This window comes from Typopeltis vanoorti, chromosome 8, assembly GCF_054136105.1.
Source record: "Typopeltis vanoorti isolate ZY-2024b chromosome 8, IOZ_Tvanoo_1.0, whole genome shotgun sequence".
NCBI classification, from domain to species: domain Eukaryota; kingdom Metazoa; phylum Arthropoda; class Arachnida; order Uropygi; family Thelyphonidae; genus Typopeltis; species Typopeltis vanoorti.
The window spans coordinates 1,459,507-1,486,817 of NC_143556.1; the positions used below are offsets into that span (position 1 = coordinate 1,459,507).

The 27,311-nt window shown below is 36.0% G+C and overlaps 1 protein-coding gene across 3 annotated transcripts in view; it reads left to right on the top strand.

The window, feature by feature from the left end:
• The window catches only part of Ntmt (N-terminal methyltransferase), a 106,267-nt gene that overhangs the window by 38,862 nt on the left and 40,094 nt on the right, over positions 1–27,311 (top strand). For all 3 annotated transcript variants that reach the window (XM_090396501.1, XM_090396500.1, XM_090396502.1), the window contains exon 2: positions 18,317–18,506. In XM_090396501.1, coding sequence (XP_090252627.1) covers positions 18,317–18,506 — 190 coding nt within the window. The remainder of the gene's footprint in view (positions 1–18,316; positions 18,507–27,311) is intronic.

Consider the following 27,311-nt stretch of genomic DNA (forward strand, 5'->3'; position numbering starts at 1 on the left):
CCTGCCAACCAGGCAGAGAACAGTTGTTTTGCTAATCTTTCCTTGCCCATTCTGTTTAAGTGACCATACCACCTGAGATTAGCTCTGGTAATGCATTTCCTGGATCCTGACAATATCAAGTTCTTTCCTAATATACTCGTTTTTAACATAATATTTCCATTGTTGCCATCTGTTCATGGTCCTAATCTTTCTCATGACTCTCATGTCTGCGGTCTCTTGTCTTTTGTCAAGTGTTTTACTTCTAAACCATCTCTCAGATCCATAAGTTAAAATTGGTTTAAACACTGTCTTGTATATTTAGTGTTTTGGCTAATTTCTCTCTTCACAATGCAGTTCATATTTTCAATGTTTCTGCCTATTTTCATTGTCTTTGTCTTTTTAATGCTGACTTCATACGACATCTATTACAACAGTTATTCAATTTAGTCAAGGAATCTTGCAGACTTATAGCAGATTTATTTAGAAGTATGATATCATCTGCATAAAGCAAAGAGCTGAGATTAACACCTCCAATTTTGATATCAGGTTTAATACCACTTCCCTTCATAACGTGATCCATATAGATAATAAGAGAGGGGATAATGTACATCCTTGTCTGACACAAGATTTAACTTTAAACCATCTTCCTGTACTTCCTTCAATTCTAACTGCTGATTTACAATTCAAATAGAGACTAAGCATTACTTGATATAATGTCCCATTAACACCATATAACTGTAGCGTTTGGAATTGCTTCTCTCGGCATCTTGTCATATGCCTTTTTCAGATCTACAAAACTTAAATACAGATCTTTGTTATATTTCCATGATTTCTCAACTATCTGTCATAAAGTAAAAATCTGAGCCTCACAGCCTCTATTTGGCCTGAATCCAGCTTGTTCATCACCAAGCTTCTCTTCCACAAACCTTCTTAACCGTTTCTCAAGCATACTTGCATATATCTTACCAGGAACAATCAGTAATGAAATGCCTCTGTAATTCTCACATTGAGTTTTCTTATTTCCCTTTTTATATATGGATACTTTTTCTACTTCAAGTATGGATGTGTATTCCTGGCTGCAACGCCTGGTCAGTATATTTTACCACTGTGCTGTCATCATTGCTTGTTTCATTTAGCAAATATTCAAAGTAATTACTCCATACTTCAAGGATATCTTTTTCTCCAGTTTTCATGTCACCTTTATCATCTCTAATTCCTTTTACAGCACTCTTTCCTCCATTTCTGAGCTTCTTCAACAACCTCCAGAATGTCTTCCCACCTTCTTGATATTTATTTTCTGTGTTCTTGCCAAAGTCCTCCCATGACTTTTGTTTAACCAGTTTTACAGTGTTTAGCTTTCTTACATTTGTCTCTGTATTCTCTAAGAGCACAAGCTGACTTATTTGCCAAGAACTTTTGATATGCTTTGCTCTTTTCTTTCACTGCCTGTTTAACTTCCTGTGTCTACCAAGAAGTTCTGATTTTTCTATCCTTGCACACAACCTCACCACGTGCCTCTCTGGATGAATCAATCAGCGTTTTCTTCAGGGCTTGATACTGAAACTCCAAAGTTTGGTTCCTGTTCTCAGACTCTTTCATTTTTTCTTCAATAATCTTTGTGTTAGTGTACAGTTCACATCTGAGAGCTGCTCAACTTTTATTCTCTTCAAAACTTTCTTACATGTTCTTCTTTTCAATTTTATCCTGCTCAAGACTAAATGGTGATCACTTCCAATTTCAAATCCTCTGTACACTGGTGTCCTGCGCCAGTGGGAAAACATCACTATCAACGACATAGTCCAGGGTTTCCCAAACTGTGTTCTGCAGAAGGTGAATAAGTGTTCCTCGAGAAGTTCTCCTGAATTTGTCATTTTAGTTTTCTAAGCATTTTTCATGAATAAATATTTTATAGTGGAAATATTCTAAGGGGAATAATATTCGTGAATATGTCGAAAAGCTCAGACTCAGAATGCCTAATAACATCTGTGTAGCAAATGTTTGTGATCGAGCCATGTATTTTTAAACGTGGAAGTATTCATGAATTATCGTAATTTTCACACATCGAAACCTTTCAACAATCGGGAAAGGCAGCGTATCCTCTGTTCGCAAAACTGAAAGAAATAACATCTGTTTTTGCAAATGTTAGTGACCAATCAGCAAGAAAGTATAAAGAAAATTTTTCCACTAAAACTGATCCGGTTCTCAAATCTAGTAATACTGAATACTTTCTTCGGAAGTTCAGTGAAAGTGTGAAAGTGAAAGTGCCTGTTTCGAAACTGTAGTGCTGTGATTTTTTAAAAGGAGTAGGCCTACAGATTTAAATTTTAATATGAATAAGAGACAAGAGACTTTGTTTAATTTTTTTTATTAAGAAATCTCTTATTGAAGGTGTTTGTGACGCAACAGATGGTGACTCATCCACCTCCAGCCTACAAAGTGATCTCCAGGATGTACAAAAGGAGGGGAAAACTTCCAGCACACAGGAAAAAAAGTCTGCATTCACTCGTAAGTACTTATCTACTCTATGCTACAAAATGATAAGCTGAAATTGGAAATGGATGTGATGTCGGCTTGAAACGGATGTAGGCCGTAATGATTTTGTGTAGCGTTTTTTTGTAACGTTTTTGTCAAGTTATTTGAAGCGTTTTGAAACTCAGGGGCTACTCTGAGTGTTGAGTCTTCAAAATTCGAGTCATCGGAATTCAAGGAGAACCAGCCTACCAGTCCAGAACACGGGGGTTTGGGCGCCGTAGGTGTCGGGGGGGGGGGGGGGGGAAGAGCCCCCTATCAATATTATAAATTTTTGGTGATCAGAATGGGATATGTCAATCAAAATCAGAACAAATTAATTTAATGATGTTGGCCTGAGAAACTACAATATGCTATAAGATTTCATTAGTACAGTGATTGATAACTGATTTAAATGTAATTTTATATTTGTGAACATGTCACACTGTATACATAAATATACTAATACTCTTTATGAATATGCTATAATTAATTATTAATATTGTAATGTGTTAATAATTATTAATTAATACATTACAAAATAACCATGGTGTTCCGTATTAGGAAAAGTTTTGGAAACGCTGACATAGTCAATGAGACTTTTCTTATTCCTTGCCTCTACTCTCCATGTGAATTTGTGCACATTTTTATGTTGGAACATTGCATTAGTAATAACCAGTCCATGCCCTGAGCAGAAATCCAACAGGTATTTGCCATTATTATTAGCTTTGCTCTTTTCTCCAAATTTTCCCAAAATATTTTTGTATGTCTGACAATCATTTCCTACTCTGCTATTTAGATCCCCAACAAGGACCAACTTTTCAATTTTCATTGTGTCAGTTGCCTTCTATAAAGCCTCAAAAAAAATTCCATTCCTCTACTTCTACCTTAGTAGAACCTTCTGTGGAACCATAGGCACAAATTAGTCTCATTGTCCAGTTCCCCATTTTGATATTTGCCCACATCACTCTACTTGAGACTGCCTGCCATTCAAGAAGATTAGCTTGTATTTAGTTGAATACTATGGCTACTCCCTCTTTTCTTTGATTGTCATTGCCTGAATATAACATTTTGTATTTATTGCTCAGAAAGATCTTGCCAGTTTTTTTCTTTTTTGTTTCAGTCACCCCTATTATGTCAATCTAGTACTTATCCAATTCCTCAGCTAGCTCCATTTCTTTGCCATTCAGGGTTCTAATGTTGATAGTACCGATCTTGAACTCTGGTGATGTTGAGTTTGGGTAAGTTTTAGGATTTGTTCCAGTAGCTGACTTTTAGCTGTTTACCCATTTTCTCTGGCGAAAACAAGGGGAGCCTTGTTTAACTGGTCGATGCCCCAGCCAGCATGAAATTCTGTCATGTCGTACCATCATTTGAAATTTTGGTTTAAGCCAATAAGAATACAATTTGGTCGGCTATATCCCAAATTGCCAGCCCATCGTCATCCGTTCAGTATCCAGGTAGATACCTAACAGGGTGCACCACGAGAAGGTGAAGATTGAACATTAGGTCAGAAGCCCTAGTCAGTTCTCCGCATTCCTTTGAAGGCTATGTGTAGGTCTCCTCTCAGTTATAAAGCTTTGACCCTTAAAATTAATAACTGTTGGATGAAATGTGAAATTTCATCACATTGGTTAAAAGCTGAGGTTATATCTATATTTAAGAAAGGAGACAGAGATGATTATGAAATTATAGAGGAATAAGTTTATTAAATACAGGTTACAAAATTTACAGTAAAATAAGCCAACAATCTTTTTCTTCTTTTCAGTCATTTTCAGTCCACTGCTGGACGAAGGCCTCCTCCAGCTCTTTCCATCTTTCTCTGTTCTTGGCTATGATTGACCAATTTTTTTCCAACAAATTGGTCAACGGGATCCACTTTGTTAGTATGGTGATCCATCGCTCATCTTCTTTTCCTAGGTAGATGTCCGGCCTATTTCCATTTTAGTCACTTGTGGTAAAGAATGATATCTGTGATACGAGTCTGGCTTCTTATCCCGGTGTTTTCTTTCGTATCTTTTAATGTGATGCCTAGCATCAGCCTTTCCATTTTTCTTTGAGTTGTTGCTAGTTTATTTGTGAGAGAGACCAAGATTCATAACCATATATGATGAATGGAAGAATACACTGGTTATATATCTTCCTTTTTAAACAGAATGGGACATCCTTGTTTTAAAAAATACTTTTCAGTTTTCCAAATGCACTCCATCCCATTTGAGCTCTTCTGTTTATATCCTTTTGGAGTCCACATACTTAGGTTACTTCAAATTATTACTTGAAGTGACACCTAAGTATGTGTATGAAGAGACTCTTTCTAAGAAATAGTTTACTGTTATTATTAGCCAACAATACAATGTAAAAATTTCAGAAAAGAAAACAAAAGTCATGGCATTAAAGATCAGGATCATGTTAGATCAAAGATAGTTATATGAAATAAAATAATAGAACAGATGACACAGTTTAATTATTTAGGCTGCATAATAACATATCTGAAAGATATAGATGAAAAAATAAAGAAATTTCAGAAAATCTGTGGAACAATTAAAAGGATGCTGAATAAAAAAAAAAAACAAGACTAGAAACTCAACTAAAATGTTGTGAAGTAATGGCCACTCCCACTCTGTTATATGGTTCAACAACATGGATGGTTAAAAAGAAAGATGAAAGTAAAATACGAGCTGCAGAGATTAGATTTTTAAGAGTAGTTAGAACATGTACAAAATTGGACCATATAAGAAATGAAGACATCAGAAAAGAACTAGATATTTATAACAAATGAAAACATCAAGGAATATAGAGAGAAATGAAAAGAACATCTATCTAGGATGGATATAGATCAAGACCAGCAACATAATGGAAAGACTAGTGAAGCCAAAACAGGCAAATGCTTAATCCTTGAAGAGAAGAAGAAGAAAAAGAGTTATGTTCTGCTATGGGGAAATAGTGGTGGTGGTTTTGAGGCATTTTCATGTGAAATAGAAGTGAATAGAATGAAATACTTTGTTGGCTGTTGCTATAGACCTGGTGATATGGAGGGTAGTGACCAGGAAATGTATAAGCAAATGGGAAAAGGGTGATCATTATGGGTAGATTTTAATTACTGCAGTATTGCTTGCAATGACGAAATAGCAACCAGAAGTTTTAAAAAAAAATGAGTTTTTGAGGAACAACTTCCTCAGGCAGTATGTAACAGAGAGCACACAGCAATTGAGGGTCTTGGATTTGATCATCTCATCAGAGGACGTTATAAATGAGGTGTCAAATCTCTCTCCAGTTGGTGAAAGTGACCATGAAGTCACTCCCAATGGAGTTGGTGAGGTACCTGGGTGGTTACCAACCATGTAAGAACTTCTGTGAGGAAAAGGTATATGTGGAACTACAAGGCTGGTGATTATGAGAAGCTCAGGAGACAGCTTGCACCTGTAGCATGGAATGAGGAGTTAGGTGGAAAGGAGATCAATACTGCTTAGGTGAGATTCAAGAACTATCTAGTAGAAGCAATGTTTAAATGTATTCCAAAATTCAGAAGGTTAAATAAGGTAGGTATGAAATGGATGAATGACGAGATTAAGCATGCAATATAGAGGAAAAAAGGCATTATGGAGGCAACATAAGAGGAGTGGCAATAATCAGTTCCATGAGGAATGCAAAGAACAGGCAAGGAGGATAAGGGTTGCAAAAGTTCAGTATGAACAGCAGTTAGCTAATGAAGCCAAAAAAATCCTAGGGAGTTCTTTCAATATGTAACCAGAAAAAAGAAAATGATTATGGTAGGATGGCACTAATTTGAGAAAATAGTATAAGGACAACTTCTGCAGAGGATATAGTTGAGATATTTAATGAGCAGTTCATAAAGGTCTTTCATCCTTGTGAATATGACATCATGGAAGTTTGAGAACAGTGGATGATAAGGAGGAGAGACTGAGTGATGAAGAGGTATATGGGGGAATTAAGCAAACTTGATATTAATAAGGTTGTGGGACTTGATGATATATCACTGCATATTTTGAAGGAATGTGCCAGGGAGTTGACATATTTGTTTAATATCAGTTTTACATTGGGTCAAGTTCCAAAGGAGTGAAAGGAAGGCAAGATTGTACTGCTTCATAAAGGAGGTGATGGAATTCAAGCATCAAATTATAGACCAGTCTGTGTGTCAAGTGTTGTGGTTAAAGTGTTAGAAAAGCTGGTGAGAATCAGGATCCAGAATTGAGTTCACAATGATGGTATTATCTTTGATGGAGCACAGATTTGCCAAAGGGAGGTCATGTCTTAGAAATCTACTTACTTATTACAATAAGATGACATCAGACAGGAGATGGATACACAGTGGTATACTTAGACTTTACAAAGACTTTTGATAGTAATCTATCAAAAGTCTTTGTAAAGTCTGTAAAGATTACTGCATGATACATTGATAGTCAAACTAGAGTGTATAGGGGTTGGATATTAGACTAGTGAATTTTATTGGAGATTGGCTGTCTAATGGCCCCAAAACTGACCCCACAGGGGCCAGTTTTGGGGCCATTAGACAGCCAATTGTGGCCATTGTTGTTTGTTCAATTTGTATGTTAATGATATTGGGTTGGGTTTAATTAGTGATATCCAGCTGTTTGCAGATGATGCAAAACTGGGGAGAGCAATACACAGTCAGGCTGATGTTAATGCCTTACGAGAGGACTTGAATAAATTGTGTGAACGGGCAGGTAAGTGGAACTGTCAGTTCAATGTTGCCAAGTGTAAGGTTTTGAGATTTGGTAAGCAATGATGGCATGCCAAGTATACACTTGGTGGGGAAACTTTAACAGAAGTAGAGGAGATGAGAGATCTAGGTGTCTACATGAAGACATGTCGACACCTAGATCGATGTCATGTGAAGACATGACATCGAATAATGGCAATGATGCAGAGAACCCTGACATGCAGAAATAGAGAGGTTATGGTTCCATCATATAATGCCTTGATCAGGCCTCATATGGATTATTGTGCACAGATTTGGTCACCATGTTTTCATGGTGATGAGGATATGTTGGAAAGGGTACAGAGAAGATTCACAAAGGTAGTCAGTAGTCTTTGGAATGTGGAGTAAGGACAGATATGAGGGAATGTAAGTTGCAGAGTCTTGTGAATAGGAGGAAGAGGGGGGGGGGATATGATTGAGACATATAAACTGGTCAGGGGTTGTTATCAGGTGGACATGGAAGAGATTTTTCATAGAATTGGAGAGGGAAGTAGAACAAGAGGCCATTGCTGGAAACTGTATAAGGAGGGTGTGAGCAAAGGAGTGAAAAGCAGGTTCTTTGCATGGAGGGTGGTTGGTGAGTGGAATGCATTGCCTGAGTGTGTTGTGGATGTGGACACATTGGATCAGTTTAAGACTCAGTTGGATCAGCACTGTATGCAATAGTGAGTACCTCCCACGATGAGTCTCTGACTCCATGGAGGTCGGGTGTTGATAATAATAGTAATAGGTAGCAGCAAGAAAAGTTATTAGTGGTGTGCCTCAGTCACACCACTAGTGACTTTCCACTGTTTGGTCAGATATACTGACAAATTCCATTATATTATTCTTCAATTTTTTGTTAATCATGTATTCTGCTCTACTGATTCTTTGCTTATCTTCGCCTCTGCAGTACAATATGTCTCCATTTTGTAATTGAAGAATTTCTTCACCATTGCATCTAACTTTACACAGTCCAAGAATGTCTCATTTTAGTCACTTTAGCTTTAGTTCTTCAATTAGCCATATATCACTGCTCAGAGTCCTACATTTAAAGTTTAGTTTTCAGTGGCAGTGTGATCTGGTTACTTGGAGATTCTTAGCACCCTCTGCCTTTATGTTTAACTGCCTGCTGCTGTATGCAGTAACAATCTGGCCTCCATGGAATGAGGGCCTTATTATTTTAACATGGGATCACCAGTCCTAAAACCACTGGACATGGCTCTTTATTCAATATATTCGGAGCTATTCTGATATCCAATGGATGCCAGTGGAAGTACCAAGCTACTGTGTGTGTGGTGTGTGTGTGTGTGTGTGTGTGTGTGTGTGTGTGTGTGTGTGTGTGTGTGTGTGTGTGTGTGTGTGTGTGTGTGGAAAGTATTTTACCTTGGGTATAAAAAATTTTAAAGATTCCAAGTTATTTTAATTTTATTTTAACCTTTGCATATATATATATATATATATATATGCAAAGTTTGTTTGAAAAGTTTTGCAAATTTCCAATAGACTGTGACACTATTCATTCATTCATGTCAGTGTCAGCACGTATCATCTTTTTCAAGACCCATGGCAAAATTTTAGCCACATGCGACATGTAGTTCTTGTGTAGCAAACATTTAAAATGACCGTGTTCGCATTTTTCACAAAAATTTTTTTACCTTTAAATTTTTTATAAAATAATTAGATGTCTCGGCCTGGTTAAAGGAAAACCATGAAGCTGAAAGACAATAACACATATTCAGAATATAAATTTATTATTATGTTTCTTTTTTTCATACAACTGACGGTATGGCCTGATTGCCTCTTTTGCAAATTTTACTGGTTCTCTCTTCACCAGGGTCAGTCTCTAAGCATTGTTGTTTAAAAACTTCGATTGTATGAAAACTATTTTCAATTTGTTTCTGTGAAACCTCTTTGGGCTTGTCAGTAATTAAATTTTTTTCATATTCTTCAGGATCTTCTCTCTGTGCATCTAAATTTAGCAGGTCGGAATCACTGAACTTCTCAGAATGAGATTTAATTAACTTAGATTCATTTGAAAAGCCTCTAAAATCATTTGCACAATGTGGAAGAATGGTCTTCCAAACGGCTCACATATTGCTAGCAGTAATTTCATTCGTCTTTGCGACTTTACAACCAGGCTGAGATTTCTCTCATTTGGCTAGAAAAGTCTTGAAAGGCATTCGCTTCCAAAAAAGGCTGGTTTCATCAACATTAAATATTTGTTGATCATAATAGTCCCCCCCCCCCTTCTTACACAATTTTCTTCAAAATCTCTGGATATCTTCTTATCTGCACTTGCAGCTTCGCCTGTGATTATGTAGGCTATTTCTCTTTTTGAAATGCTCAAATCACCCAGCACTAACATGGAATTCTTCTTTTCCATCATTGATAGCCCTTTCTTTCCAGGTTACAAAGAGACAATGCTTTTGATTTAATAAGGCCAGTATTTAGTGGGATCAACTTAAAGCAGCCTTACCTTTTTCTTTGTATTCAGCAGTTGATTCACCCATTTTTGTGTTCTTGTCCTATCTTTGCTCTGGACTCGCCTTGTTCATTTTTCTTTATTATTTCAAGTTTTTCTTCCAATCAGATTACTTTTCGAATCATTTTCGCACTTCTATTTTTTGCTCACTAATTCTTTTATTCATGATTAAAGGTTAGGAAAATAATTTAAAATAAAAAAGTAAGGAAAACAATTGCACGAGATATGATCAGCAAGATGCTATATAAAGCAGACGACATAAATTTTGGCTGTAAATTTGGAATATAGTGTACATTCCAAATTTAAAGCCAAAATTTATGGAAATAGTGTGTAGTATGTCATTAAAAAATAACTTTGTAAAATGTTTCAATTCAGTAACTGAATAATTTCATCCTGGTGAGTGATTTTTTAAAATAGCTAGCCATAAAAAATGTATAGATCAAAAATTTTTAAAATCAGTAACATTTATTTTTAAGATGTATATATGTGCACTGATCAAATTTGAGTATTGAAAAAAATGATGCATTAATTGAGGGATTGATGTATTTAATTTGGGATAAATGAACTTAAACTTGGTTGTAAGTCCATCAAAGCACGCTCCGGACGCACGACCGAGTCACTACGAAGGAAATGATTGACAAAATCCATGGTATCGTTATGGAAGACCACCGAGTGAGATTGCTGAGATTGTAGGTATCTCAACTGAATTGGTGTATAATATCCTGTGCAAAAAATTGCACATGAAAAAACTGTGCACGATGGGTGCTGTGGTGACTGTCAATCGAAAACACATGCAAAAAGACATTTCAATGCAATGTTTGGTGATGTTTAATCGCAATTTGCAGGATTTTCTACATTGATTCATAGCTGTACAAAACTTGACATCCACCACTACACACCTGAGTCCAACAGAAATCAAAACAGTGGACAATGCTCAGTGAAAGAGCACCAAAAAAAGCGAAGACCGTTTTGTCAGCTGGGAAGGTGACAACCACTTTTGGTATTTCCAAGGAATTATCATGATAGACTATTTGGAAAAAGGTAAGACAATAACAAGAGTCTATTATGTGTCATTGTTGGACCATTTAAAAGAAGAACTGGAGGGGAAAATGCAAGATTGGTGCACAAAAAAGTGCTCTTTCATCAAAACAATGCACTGTCCCACACATCAGCTATCGCAGTGGCAAAATTGCACGAATTGGTTTCACATCCACCGTATTCTCCGGACTTGGCCCTTCTTGTTCCCAAACTTAAAAATTTGTCTCGGTGAAAAAAAATTTTCTTTGAAAGAGGATGTCATCAAGGCTGTCGATGACTCTTTTGTACATCCTACTTTTTAGATGGGATGAAAAAATTGGAAACTCGCAAGGCCAAATGTGTAGACCTCGATGGAGACAATGTTGAGAAATAAAGGTGATTTTTTTCCAAAAAAATGTGTTTAACTTATTTTTTTTACCAAACTTTTCAAACAACCCTCAGGTTTTTTTTTTTTCAAACAATTCTCATGACGAAATTTCTCTTCTCGGAATTACCTTGACATCCACCTCTCCTGGCATAAACACATCACAACCATTGCATCCTCAGCCTCCAAAAAACTAGGTTTTCTCTTTCACTCAAGACACTACTTCACCTCTAAACAGTTGTTAACACTATACAAGTCACAAATCCTCCCAGCTCTCGAATACTGCTCTCACATCTGGAATGGGGCTCCAAAAAGCTCCCTCAAAATGCTTGACTCAATAGATGAGAGCAATTAGACTAATACATGACCCATCCCTCACCAACTTACTCCCTGCACTTTCACATAGACGCTTGGTCTCTGCAATCTGTATATTCTATAAATACTTTCACAGGAAAGGTTCATCTGAAACAGCATCAATAATTCCCCCACCCTGTACCAAGCCCATTGGAACACGTACAGCTGCCCCCCAACATCCTTTTACAGTACACCTCGAAACCCACAAAACAAGTTTCTTCTCCTCCTCATTCATCCCTGCTATCGCAGTACTGTGAAACAGTCTTCCCCCTGATGTATTTCCCAAGGAATACAACATACAGGCGTTCAAATCAAATGTAAACAAGTTTCTCCTTTCACAACCAATCACCCGTATACGGTACTAACGTACTATAGGTTGACCAGCCAACCTCCTGTATATGGGCCCAACATAATAAAAATTAAAAAAATGTATATATATATAGTACCGGCATCCCTTGATATATGCGGTTAATTAATCCTCGATGGACACCGCATATATCAAAACCACATTATTCAATGTTAAGAATTAATGAGAATAATTATAATGAATCCTGCAAAATAAAAATTTAAACATCATTTATTTTTTAAGGTGACATCTATTTATATATTTTATTTATACATATTTGTTACATGAAAACTTATCTAAATATTTATTTTTTATAAAAAAAAACTTATCTCATGTAAATTGAACAGTGGTAGCTTTTTTTTTTCCTCTTCCATGATTTTGCGATAACAATCAATTTGTTTATCTAAACCTTGACTAATGCTTATGCTTCTCTCTCTACATTTGGATCTATCTCTAGTATAAGTTCTTTGATAGTGATTTCTTTAGATACAGCTTCCATTTCTTCACTTTCCTTTTCTTCTTCCTCTTCGTATGCCTGTTGATGTTTGATTCCAAGAAGATCTTCGTTACTTAGGTCTTTCAAATGTGATTCCAATAATTCTGGAATATTTTCTGAATCCACATTCTCAAAGCCAAGAGCACTTCCAATGAAAACAATTTTATTGATAACTTCGTTGACGGGATTAATAGAACTACCAAAATTATTTGCAGATTCAGGCAAAAGATTCTTCCAGACCGCTCTCATACAGTTAGCTGTCACTTCTTCCCAAGACTCTAGAATGTTTATAACTGCTTGTTTAATATCGTTTTTTTTCCAAAATTCCTGTAGAGTGATTGGATCGTCCCCATTTGTAGCTTGAATTGCCTGGGTGAAAGTTCTTCTAATATAGTAAGCCTTGAATGCAGAAATGACTCCCTCCATAGGCTGTATCAAAGATGTCGTGTTCGATGGTAAAAATACAACCTGCACATTTCTATTTAAATCATTAAGTGAGGTGGAATGTCCAGAGGCATTATCCAGTACTAAAAGACCTTTGAAAGCTATATTATTTTCATTGCAGTATTTTTCAACTGCAGGACAAAAAAAAAATGCGAAGTGAACCATTCTTCAAACAACTGTTTGGTGAGCCATGCCTTTTTATTTGATTCCCATATTACTGGAAGGGATTGTTTGTTACAGTCTTTAAAAGCCCTTGGGTTCATTTTTCGATAAATTAGCATTGGCTTTAATTTGAAATCACCTTCGGCATTACCTCCAAGTAAAAGTGTTAAGCGATTGTAAAGCATCTTTTGATGCTTTATAATCAGGTGTGAGTCATTCTTTTCTTGCTAAAAATGTTTTTGTTGGCATTTTCTTCCAAACCAGGCCAGTTTCGTCTACGTTGAATATTTGATGATCGTCGTACCCATTTTCCTCGATTATTTTCTTTAATTCAGCTGGATATCTGGCTGCAACATCTTTATCAGCACTTGCTGCTTCGGCTGTTAATTTTACATTTTTCATTCCGGATCGAGATTTGAAATTTTCTATCCAGCCTTTTGCTTGCAGAAAATGTTGCAGTCACATCTTGATATTTATTTTCTTTAAGTGTAAAAAAAGGCTTAAAGCCTTGACAAAGGCTTTAAGATTATTGCTGTCGGTGGGAATACGCTTCTGATTACAATCTTCTATCCAAAGAAATAGTAAATCTTCATTTTGATCATTAATGGGCTTCTATTCCTAGTACACTGCATATTCAAAGATGCAGATGCCACTTTGCCTTGTTCTCGGTACTCAGTCGCTTCATTTAAAATGGCTCGTATAGTTGATTCACCAAAGCCTAGAGCTCTTCTGGTTTGCTTTGCTTTCTCCGTTATCAAACCTTTAGTAATGTCAATTTTAGTATCCAAAGTAACAAGTTTTTGTTTATTACTCTTTTTTGAGGCCATGGTTACAAAGGGTAATGCTTTACATAATTTGAAAATTACATGATATGCAGATAGACCATAAGCGTACACTGTAATACATACACTTATATACGTCTGTATGCGCCACGCTCTGCTGATAAATTGAAGCACTGAGACTGAGGCCGAGAGTGAGTTAGTAACGTTGGAGCACCACTCGTACCACATGATCTGATTGATTTCATTGACCAAGTCTAATGCTTTGCTTATTTTCAAACTTTTTAGGCCGCACTAATCAAATTTGATACTGCATATATCAAGTTTGTGGTCACAATAATTTTTTGTGCACTAATCAAAGCCGCATATATCAAGGGATACCTGTATATATGTTATGGGCCAAGTGACTAATAGATCATTATTCATAATGTCCAGTCATTATTAACAAGGGCTAAAATGGCCTCTTAGCCTGGTAAATATTGATTAATTTATTGAATTGAGCAGACATTATGAATAAAGCTGCATTCCCTTTGAGCAGTTTGATTTTCAAAAAAATAAAATAAACTAATCTGATCTAACCTAAATTACAATCGTCTTATAATATTTTTATATTTCATACTTAATTGAGACATGTAAGATTACAACCCTGTCATGGGTTGTTTCATAAGGGAGTAGAACAAGAGGCCATTGCTCGAAACTGTATAAGGAGTGTGTGAGCAAAGGAGTGAGAAACAGGTTCTTTGCATGGAGGGTGGTTGGTGAGTGGCATGCATTGTGTTGTGGATGTGAACACATTGAATCAGTTTAAGATGCAGTTGGATGAGCATTGTTATGCAATAGCGAGTACCTCCCACGATGAGTCTCTGACTCCATGGAGGTCAAATGTTGATAATAATAATAATTTTTTCGTCCATGCGGTTTCTGCTGCCATTCCTAATAGCAATATGGGTGGCATGCAATATCTGAAATATTTCTTTATTGTGAGCATAATTTTTAATCAAATTGCCATATATATATTACAATACCTATATATGATGTTTATATGTTATGGGCTGATTTTTCACTTTTTCTATCATTGTTAAATATGCTATTTTTGTAAAAATTTGAGTGACCTGGACAGAGTTCCTTTCACTTCTTCCGACAAAAAGAAGTCCGAAAAATCTCTCCTCCCCCAACCCCTACTGCTTCTAATACTGCCAAAAAGATATCATTGTTATCACTTTGCCTGACCAGATGATAGCAGTATTCATATTGACCTCTCAGTGTGATAAATTATAATAAACAACATGAAGTTTATTACAGTGTCTGATTTTGTTTGTCATAATTCATAATGGCCAGGCATTATAAATAATACCCATATTAATCATTTAGTCCATAACAAATATATGTATGTATGTACTTATTTTATGTAAATCATATCCACTCACGAAATTGGTACTGTGGGTCAGCTTAGTTTTTTTTTAGTTATTTATATATACAGGTAGGTCTTGATTAGTGTGGATAATGAATCCCATGAAGTGGTCACATTATTCAAATTTACACTAATTGAATGTGTATGTAAAATATGGTAATTGATTCCAGTTCAGTGAAAATAGGCAATGAAAAATTTTAAACATAGGGTTTTATCATCATCAAATTCCTTACATTTACCCTCAAGGGGTGTACAGGATATGATAATACTACATGAAAAATGTACATCATTACTAACTTCCTATCTGCAATTTTTATCCAAATCAGTCTATTACCTATCAAGGCTTCAACATTGTCAGATCTTATATTTCTATCTTCTAAGGTACTTTTTACCATATCAATCCACCTATTTGCCAGCAAAGGTTGATCGATTGGTAAAGCCTCTGCTACTAACGGCTCAGCAAAAAGTTAAGCAAGTTTGAGCACAGTTAGTAGTTGGAAGGGTTCAATCGTTTGATGCTGTTGGCACATTCTCCTTCGATGGGTCTTAAGACTTCCTGGAGGTATCAAATAATAATAATATATCTTGGTCTTCCTCTGGGTCGTTTTCCTGCCAACCTGACATAGAACAGTTGTTTTGCTAATCTTTCCTCTCCCATTCTGTTTAAGTTGCCATACCACCTGAGATTAGCTATGTTAACGCATTCCTGGATGCTGACAATGTCAAGTTCTTTCCTAATATTCTCGTTTTTACTATGATATTGCCATTGATGCCATCTGTTCATGCCCCTAATCTTTCTCAGGACTCATATCTGCAGTCTCTAGTCTTTGGTCAAAGAGTTTTACTTCTAACCCAGCTCTCCGATCCATAAGTTAAAACTGGTTTGAACACTGTCTTGTACACAGCTAATTTAGTGTTTTGAATAATTTCTCTCTTATTCCATATAAATTTATTCAATTGACTTCCTACCATACCAGCTTTGTTGATCCTGTTGTCTATTTCCATATTTAGTTTACCATCTTCACTGAAATGTTTTACTTGTCCTATAGGTTCTCCATTCATAATGCAGTTCCTATTTTCACTGTCTTTGTCTTGTTATTGCTGACCTTCATACTATATCTATTACAACAGTTATTCAATTTAGTCAGGCAATCTTGTAGACTTGTAGCAGATTTATTTAGAAATATAACATCATCCGCATAAAGCAAAGAGCTGAGATTAACATGTGCAATTTTGATATAAGATTTAATACCACTTTCCTTCATAATATGATCCATATAGATAATGAATAACAGAGGGGATAATGTACATCCTTATCTGACACCAGGTTTAACATTCAACCATCTTCCTGTACTTCAATTCTAACTGCTGATTACAATTCAAATAGAGACTAAGTATTGCTTGATATAATGTCCCATTAACACCATATAACTGTAGCGTTTGGAATTGCTTCTCTCGGCACCTTGTCATATGCCTTTTCCAGATCTACAAAACTTAAATGAAATGAAAACTTTAATGAAAATCTGATCCTGGCAATTTCTATTTGGCCTGAATCCAGCTTGTTCTTCACCAAGCATCTCTTCCACAATCCTCAACCATTTCTCAAGTATATTGGCATAAATGTTACCAGGAACACTCAGTAGAGAAATATACCTCTGTAATTCTCACATTCGGTTTTATTTCTCATAGTACCCATATATATGGGTAGTATAAGAGCTCTACTCCATTCAGCTAGAATTCGTCCCCCTGTCCAGGCCCACTGAACTATGCAGTGCAACCACTATAAGACTTTTATACCTCCATACCTGAGCATTTCTGGTCAAATATCATCTACTCCAGCTGCCTTTATACATTTCAGACTTTTAATGGCTTTTTCTACTTCAAGTATGTATTCCTGATTGCATGTGCCTGGTCAGTGTTTTTTATCACTGTGCTGTCATCACTGCTAGTTTCATTTAACAGTTTTTCAAAGTAATTACTCCATACTTCAAGGATATATTTTTCTCCAGTTTTCATTTCATTTTTTCTTCATAATTCACTTTTATCATCTCTAATTCCTTTTACAGCACTCTTTCTTCCATTTCTGAGCTTCAACAACCTCTTGAATATCTTGCCTATTTCTTGATATTATATTTTCTATGTTCTTATCTAAGTCTTCCCATGACTTTTGTTTATCTAGTTTTACACAGCGTTTAGCTTTCTTAAGTTTGTCCCTGTATTCTCTAAGAGCACAAGCAGACTTATTTTCCAGGAACTTTTGATATGTTTTCTTCTTTTCTTTCACTGCCTGTTTAACTTCCTGTGTCTACCAAGAAGTTTTGATTTTTCTATCCTTGCAGACAACCTCAACACATGCCTCTCTGGCTGAATCAATCGATGTTTTCTTCAGAGCTTGCCACCGAATATCCAATTTGATTCCTGTTCTCAGACTCCTTTTTTCTTGATTAATGTTTGTATATTTCATTCTACAGTTCACATCGGAGAGCTGCTCAACTTTTATTCACTTTAAAACATTCTTACATGTTCTTCTTTTCAATATGAAATTCAATTTTATCCTGCTCAAGACTAAATAGCGATCACTTCCAATTTCAAATCTTCTGTACACTGTAGTATCCTGCACCAGAGAGAGAGAGAGAAAACATCACTATCAACAATATAATATAGTCAGTGAGACATTTCTTATTCCTTGTGTCTTCTCTCCGTGTGATTTGTGCACATTTTTATGTTGGAACATTGTGTTAGTAATAACCAGTCCATGTCCTGAGCAGAAATCCAACAAGTATTTGTCATTATTATTAGCTTTGCTCTTTTCTCCAAATTTTCCCAAAATATTTTGGTATGTCTGAAAATCATTTCCTACTCCGCTATTTAGATCCCCAACAATATAGAATCCCTGCAAATCTAGGCTTCCAATAAATGAGGCAGTGGTATCACACCAAGCAACGAAATTCATCTCCCACCTAAAAACAATCACAAACATCCATGTCCACAGTAAGATTTGAATTTGCAGCCTCTTGGTTGGAGAGTGGATATGCTAGCCACTCAGTCAACAGGACAGCAGTATACTTTAGTTAGCATTGGCGATCACTTAGAGAGGCGCAGTAGGGATAGCTTATAAACTGCACTCAAAATTTTTGTTTATGATAATCAGTAATATTAGGTAATCTTGCTTAAAATGATAATGAAAGGTATTGTATAAATGTCTGAGTCTTTTAAATGAATATTTACAGAATAAAGAAAATCCAGTTCCCTCTACAAGAGTACTGGACTGTGGAGCTGGTATTGGACGTATTACAAAGCATCTACTGCTAAAATATTTTGATATAGTGGATATGGTGGAACAAAACCAGAGATTTCTTGATTCAGCCAAAGAGTATATAGGATCAGATGCATGCCGTGTTGATCATTTGTTTTGTTCAGGTAATACATGCATTTGGTCATTTTTGTTCTATTTTTTAGTATCTGTAATATAATGAGTAGAGCTCAGCATAATACTCAAATATGTTTCAAATACCATGTATCAGTAAATCTTATGCCCATTTCTGCTCAGTTTTGTATATTACTAACAGCAGAGCTTCGGTAACAGTGAATTAATCGAGCTGCTCTCTCTCTCTCTCTCTCTCACACACACACACACACACACACAGTTTTTTGTAAGACAGAACACATATTTCTTGATCTTATTATGTCAATAAGTAGAGATAAACTGAACAATTGTATTTTAAGCAGATCAAATGATGACTCATAGAAGTGAACCATGCTTTCTTTAAATTCATTGAGAATTTTTCTTCATTTGAAATGCTATCAGAACAACAAATGTGATGTATGTGGAGTTCTTTATTAAGAGCATTTATATATATATATATATATTTATATTTATCCCCTCCCACACATACTCACAAGAGGTACAAGAACTATAGCACATCAACGTCATGTGTGAGGTGCAAATGAGGGTTGAAAAAGAAGAATGATAGATTGTGTGATCTGTATCATGTCGTTGAAAGTTCTCTGATCATATAGTATACTCATTTTGTTGAATCTGAATACCTTGTTTGTGTCAAACCTTGATCAAATGCCTAGACATCAAAAGTAACAACTTTGAAATTAACCAAACTTTATATTTATTTTTTATATATAAAATTTGTCTGCGGGTGACTGACATAAGCAAAATCATTCTTAGATTGACATTGACAATGACAGAATCCATACATGCAGTTATTTATTAGTTGAGAAATTTCTAGTTAGTGTAGAAGTTGACTGGGTTTTTTTTAAAAAATTGAAGTGAGAAAAATTGGATAGTAATTTTGATTGTAAGGATTTGCCACCTTTTTTTTTTTTTTTAAGGGATAGCATCAATATTGACTAATTTTCAATCTGCAGGATAGATACTAATGAAATAAGAGAGAATAAAGGGAAACATAAAGTAGGAGACTTTTATACCCTTTGGACAAGATTCTTCTGAATTCTTTTGAGGATATATCAAAGGAGGAGAGCATTAACCATTGCATGTTTGGAATAGCAGGAAGACATATTTCCAGAAGCATCAATTCAAGAATTGAATCAAAAGCAAGATGCCATGAGATTGGCTTTTTATGTGGATAATGATATATTAGAGCCATCAGAGTGAAAAAAGAGATGAAAGTAGGGTTTTGACAGAAGTTACAGCCAGTGAATTTGACAAGACTAACATGCAAGATAGCCATTCAATTACATGATACAAGTTTACTGTTTAGGCCCTTTCAAAATTAAATTTGGTTATTTTGATAATTTGCTTGCATTTATTTTAATCTTGGTATAATAAACAGAAAAATATGCAGATATTCAATGAAAGACAATGCAATATTTTTTATTCTTCACTATCACAATCTTGGTACATTTATTTGAGAATCAAAACTTTGATATGGGATGAGAATTTAAAGTGGAATGAGGAATGTATTTTCCCTTACTGGAAATATCTGCATTCAAATCAATTCTAAAATGTGAGGAACCTATAGAGAGTCATTGATAGACATAGCAGATAAATGTTACATAATGAAACAAGGAAATCTTAAGTAACAGAAAGACAAAGGAGAGATTTGAAATTAGGCATCCTCTGGCAAGGAATATTAGATCTCACAAAAACAGGTACCATCTTTGTGGTGGAAGGAATGCTATAGTTTGGACAGTTAAGATGAATCATCATTATAATAGCAAAGATTTGGGATTCAGTCAAAAAAACAAATTAGATTTGGATTTCTGCAGAAGATATTGTACATCATTTAGGTTTGTGTTTATACCAGGAATGTTGATAAAGTGATTGTGGAGGAATTTTATAAGAATTTGATTTTTTAATTTGTTTTGGAGAGAGTTTTTTATTTGTTTATTTTATTTATTTATTTTGATTGCAGTGACCTTTTTTGGAACAAGGAAATGTTGGATGTTGAATTGGATTTAAACGGTATTGATGCGAACACAGATTGATAAGAAAATAACTATTTATTAACTTAAAAGCTAATATTTTACTGGTATTATATCCAGCATCTTGAGAGCGCACAAACAAAGTTTGTGTTTTTTTTTTCAAACGTTGGACTACTATATCTTTTTCAAAACTTTGGACTACTGTTTTTTTTTTTTTTTTTTTTTTTAAACTTAGATGGTGCCGTATTAGGACTTTAGTCTTGTGCTGCACACTGCAATTACTTATACTAGCCCCACTGTTACACCGAATTGTGGTTGTCTTGCATTTGTAACAAACTTGGTTTGTGTGCTCTGAAGATGCTGGATATAATACCAGCAAAATATTAGCTTATAAGTTAATAAATAGTTATTTTCTTATCAATCTGTGTTCGCATCAATACCATTTAAATCCAATTCAACATGTGTGACGAACACTTAAGCCTATCCACACGAAATGTTGGATGTTTTCACTGTGAGGATTCATGAGCATTATCTTTTCATTTCTGTTGAAAATTCCTTATACTTGTACATATTCGTCTGTGGCAACAGTTGTTTTTTTTAAAAAAAAACTGTTCACTGACTACATTAATGATGTAGCAGTTCTACTATCTTTTTTGAACTGTTTGGTGCTATGGGATTCACTTGGCAGCGGTTGTTCTCTTTTTCAGAGCTTTAGAATTCTAAAAACAAATATAGTTTGCTTCATTTTCAATTTCATTTTTGTGCTGATCTTCCATGAAGCTGTTGATGACCTTAGTCTTCTTGGATTGACTTTAATGCTTGTCTGATCTTCATGTCAAAACATTCACCATTATGCAATCCATTGTACTGTTTGCAGAGACTTTGCATAAAGCATTTTAATCTCATTTGGATTTTTTTAATGTAAAGTTCAATTTTGATATACAAATAACAGTAATTGCACACTGTTCAACCCAAGTCTTATTCTTCATCCATTTTGAAATCCTGTGTAGCTGTTTCAAGTCCTGTGTAGCTCAGTGGATGTGGCGTTTGCACACCACCACTCTTGGCCGCACGAAGGAAGACTTCGTTTAGAGTCTAGTCGGCGACTAGAGGAAATTTTTCTAAGCCTTTTTTCGACCGGTTCCCGAGTTAGTCGATCTCTGGCACGGGCAAGCAGGTTTTACCTCCCGGAAACTCGGGTTTTTCGTCCTGTAAACTCAAGAAAATCGACCGTAGAACCCAAATTATTTCAGACATTAAATATATTGTGTTAGGGTTAGGGACCACGAGATAGCGACACATTTGAGCCGTCTCTCTTCACTGAGTACCGCTTAATTAGTGATAGCCTTAGGCCATCTGTCTCTGATTGGGTACCAGTGGAGTTTGAACTGCCCACTCAGTCTCCAAAAGTTAAATAGGGCTAAATGGCCTCGCCTACTCCCGTATACGGGAATAAAAAGCCATTAGCTGATTTTTTTTTTTTTTTTTTTTTTTTTTTTTTTGAAATCTTGTAGAAAACCAGCACATGATATTTTTACTCAGTCTGGCTTACAAGGAAATTTACATCATATCCACTGGCTGCACATCATGATGTGCAGAATTTTTTAAATGACCCTCATATGAGAATGTAATAAAATTTTCATATATAATCAGCTCTCGTTATAACAAACCTGTAGGGACTATAGGATTTGTTTGCTAAAATAAATTTCCTTTGACATAGCATTATACCAATAAGGCTTTTGTTGGGACTTTTCCAAAGTTTGTTATTGTAATGTTTATTCTTATGAGAATCAACTTTATATGAGGAACTGTATAAAAACTTTCATAAACTAATGACTTTCTTACACACTCAGCATACTCTCCCTTCTTGTGATAAGGCCTATAAATTATCTGGTGGAACAAAGAATTAAAGAACTATTTCCATAAAAAAAAAGCAGAAGTATTAATTATTTAGGGAAGTTGGCAAATCTTTTCTTTCATTGTAAAATGCATGTTTTGCAAAGTTTGCAATGGCAACTTTAATTATCACAAAGAAAAAAAATTGTTCTTTCCATGTGCCAGCCTGGTTAGCCGAGTAGTTAGCGTATCCGCTCTCCAGCCAAAAGGCTGCGGGCTTGAATCCCACCGTGGGCATGGATGTTTGTGATTGTTTGTGAATATACTAGTGGTGTGGTTGGCAGTAGATGGCACTGGTGTAGATCATAGGTGGACAACAGCAGGCCCATAACGTGATTTTGTGCAGCCCGCGGCAGGATAAAAACTATATTAAATTATATGTATTATAAATTTAGCTGTTAATTTTGACTGCAGATTTTCTGATTGATATACTAGTCAATATTTCTGATGACGGAAACACTTTATATTCTCAACACAGAATCAAAATTGCTTTAAAAAAGATTACTCAATTTATAAAAGCTACTGCTTCTCTGTGCGAGTTGCAGTGGGAGTGGTAGATTTCTATGTTCTCCAGAGTAACACATCATTGAAAGTCACTTGCTCTGATCTGGTTACAGTGATCAGTTTCAGAGACTCGGTTTCAAGTAGTTTATATTGTTCTCCAAGTAGTAAAATGATTTAGCAAATATAGTAAGTCAATACATATAACTATTGCCTTGAAAAAATGCAGAGTTTATGTTTATTTAAATTCTGTCTAAAAGTGTGCGGCCCATGACGCTACCACTCATCATATATTGGCCCTCGTATAGAATGATGTTGGCCACCCTGGTGTATATGGTGAAGATAGTTGTGGTTGGTGGAGTGGTGGAGATGGAAACCTGTATTGTAGAAACTCTCCCTCGATTTGGACTTCCTGGAGGTGTTATGTAATAATAATAATAATGTTTTTAGTCATCTTGGGCAATATGTAAATTATCAGACTTTTCAAATAAAAAGCAGTAGCAATTAAGAAGAAATCCATACCTGCAATGTAGGACATTGCAGAATAGACTTGCTGGTCAAAATGAATAAATGAAGTGTGTCAGTTTAGCCATACAAGATCCCTTCTTTGGGAACTTATGTGACTTGGATCAGGTGTAAATAGAGGTAGACATACTGGAGGTGTTAAGGATATTAAGAAATCTCACTGTAAATATTGCCACGAGTTACATAAGATATTAATCTGTGTCATAGGAATGGTCAGAAGACATAGCAATGCCCCTAACCAAACTGCTTAAGTCTCATCAGTACTGAGACTTAATCTAAATAAAGATAATAAAGTTAAACACTATGTAAAACTAGCTAAACAAAATTCATGGCAAGACTTTGGCAGGAACTTACAAAATAAATATCAGGAAGATGGCAAAATATTCTGGAGGCTGTTGAGAAGCTCAGAAATGAAAACAGGAGAAAAAGATATCCTTGAAGTATAGAGCAATTACTTTGAAAAATTGCTAAATTAAACCAGCAGTGACAGCATAGTGGTATAAAACACTCAACAGGCATGCAATCAGGATACGTATCCATACTCGAAATAGAAAAAGCCTGAAATGTGGAAAGGCAGCTGGAGTAGATGATATTTGACCAGAAATGCTCAAGTATGGAAGTATAAAAGTCTTATAGTGGCTGCACTCTATGGTTCAGAAGGCCTGGACAGAGGGACGAATTTCTGATGATTGGAGTAGAGCTCTCATAGTACCCATATACAAAAAAAAATAAAAAGAAAATAAAACTGAATGTCAGAACTACAGAGATATTTCCCTACTGAGTGTTCCTGGTAAGATTTATGCAAGTATAGTTGAGAAACAGTTAAGAAGGGTTGTAGAAGGGAAGCTTGGTGAAGAACAAGCTGGATTCAGGCCAAATAGAGGCTGTGAGGATCAGATTTTCATTTTATGAGAAATAGTTGAGAAATCATTGGAATATAACAAAGATTATTTAAGTTTTCTAAACCTCCAGAGGCATATGACAAGTGCCAAGAGAAAAACTATTCAAAATGGTACAGTTATATGGTGTCGATGTAGCATTAAATCAAGCAATACCTAGTCTTTATTTGAGTTGTAAGTCAGCAGTTAGAACTGAAGGAAGTTGAAAGTATAACATTATTAATTTAAGAAAGAGCTTAACATTGTTAGCATCCAGGAATGTATTAGCAGAACTAATCTCAGGTGGCATGGTCACTTAAACAGAATGGGAGAGGAAAGATTAGCAAAACAAGTGTTCTCTGCCAGGTTGGCAGAAAAAAGTGCCTTAGAAGACAGAAATATAAGATCTGATAATGTTGGTGTCTTGGCAGATAACAGAATGATTTTAAGGAAAATTGTAGATAAGAAGTTAGTAATGATGTAAATTTTTTATGTAGTACTATCGTATCCTGTAAACACTTTGAGAGTACATATCAGGAATTTAATATGATGTTGATGAAGTGCTCATCTAATAATTTCACTATATCCTTTGCGAAGGTCACTCTGCTACCATTACTATTCACTAGTGTCAACCCGTCATTATTATTATTATTATTCAGGCCTCCCTGGAGTCAAAAGACTCATCATGGGAGGTCCTTCTTAAGAACATAAAGTCTGTCAAGACTCATCTAGGGGAGTTCCCTGCTAAGAAACACAAAGTCTATCATACCACTCCTTAAACTCATTAACCGTTCTCGCTCTCTCACCACTCCATTAGGCAATGCATTCCACGGTTCAACCACCCTCCATGCAAAGAAACCACTCCTCACCCTCTTGCTCACAGTTTCCTTTCATAACTTCCAGGTATGGCCTCTTGTCATCACTCCTTCCTGCTGTTCAACCAAGCAAAAGAACTCTCCAGTGTCAACTCTGTAACCACCTCTCAACAGTTTAAAAGTCTCAATCATATCACCTCTCCTTCTATCCACCAAATTCTGCAGTCCACATTCCCTCAGCCGATCCTCATAACCAAAATTGTACAGTCCTGAAACCATCTTTGTACCCTTTCCACAGTTAATTTATCCCCTTCAAATCCTGGGGACTAAATCTGAGAACGATAGTCTAAGGGTGGTCTGATCAGAGACTTATACAACGGAATGATAACCCTTTTATCTCTACAGGTCAGTGTCTTTCTCATAATTGCAGCAATCCTCTGTGTTTCCTTTGCCACCTTTGCAATATGTCCCCTAAATTTCAGGTTTCTATCAATCATCAACCCCAGATCTCTTGTCTCCCCTACTTCCTCCAGTATAACTCCTCCCATAGAGAATGCAGCATCCCATCGATGTTTCCCAAACCTCAAGACCTTACATTTTGCTGCATTAAACTGACACCCACCAATTCATTTGCCCATCTATCTAGCTTATTCAAATCCTCTTGCAGGGCTACCACATCTGCACTATTGGTAATAATCCTTCTCAGCTTCGTATCATCTGCAAACAACTGAATATCCCCTTACAATCCACTGGCAATGTCATTGATATAAACGTTAAACAATATAGGTCCTAGTACTGAGCCCTGTGGGACCCCACTTGTAACCCTCTTCCTCCTTGAAACTGCTCCACCATATACAACTCTTTGATACCTATCAGACAGCCAATCCTGAATCCAGTTGACCAATCTGACATCCAGACCCATGTACTGCAACTTAAATATCAGCTTATCATGTGGCACCCTGTCAAATGCCTTTGCTAAGTCTGAGAAAATTGCAGTATATGCCTTTCCCTCATCTAATGTTCTTGTAACTTTATTATAAAAGGCTAGCGTGCACCCTTTTACAAATCTATGTTGACTCTCACAGATAACATTACCCTCATCTGCCCAATGCTGTATACAGTCCCTCACTACTTTCTCCAAGATCTTAACAACTACTGATGACACACAAACTGGCCTATAAATAGACACTTCCAGTCTGTTACCACCTTTATGCAATGGCACTACCTTCCTTCCATTCGCTGTGCACCTTTCTCACAGCCAGACTTTCATTGAAAAGCCAGGTTAAAGGCACCGTCAGTTCCCAAGCACATTCTCTCAAAACTCGTGGTGAAATACCATCCAGTTCCAAAGCTTTACTGACATCCAGAGTACTCAGCATCTGAAACACTCTCCTTCTGTACCTCTAAACCTCAAACCTGCCCTATCCCTCCAGCATTAAAACTGACTCCTCCAGGTTGAAATACTCCAATAAAATGTTCATTGAACAATTCCACTATGTCCTCTGCATCAGTCACTCTATCCCATTTTTATCCCACAATATCATTTTTCCACAGTCATTTCTCCTCCTATTGGCCACATAGCTAAAACATTCCCTAGGATTTTCTTTGGATCTTAGGGCCAATCTCCTCTCATATTCCAGTTTTGCCTTCCTTACCACACTAGTCACTCTTCTGGCCTGTGTCTTATATTCATCATACATCTTCTCTTCACCTGTCTCTTTATATCTCTTCCATAGCCCCTTTTTCACATGCAATTCCTGTTTAATATTGTTTGTCATCCACTTTACTCTGAATTGTGTCCTCTTCTTCACTCGTGGTATACAACTTACCATTGCTGCTAACAAATATTCTTTCACAATTTCCCACGTACTAATGATATCCCGGCCTTCCAATTCCTCCCTCCATGAAACTTCCCGAAGTTATATCTAAGACTATTATAATCACCTGCTTTATATAATTCCACATAAGTTCCCATCTCTTTGATACTCCTGCATGTCTACTCATTTTCCAAGTCAAAACCATATGGCCACGCTCTCCAACTGGTGGGAGAGATGTTATCTTAGTTATTATCAATTCTTCTGATGCTATAACCAAATCCAAAACTCTTGAACCTCTTGTTCCCTCTGTTACATGTTGCCTAAGACATTTGTCCCTCAAGAATTCTAGAAATTCCATTCCCCCTATTGCTACATGCATCTTCCTCTCTCCAATTT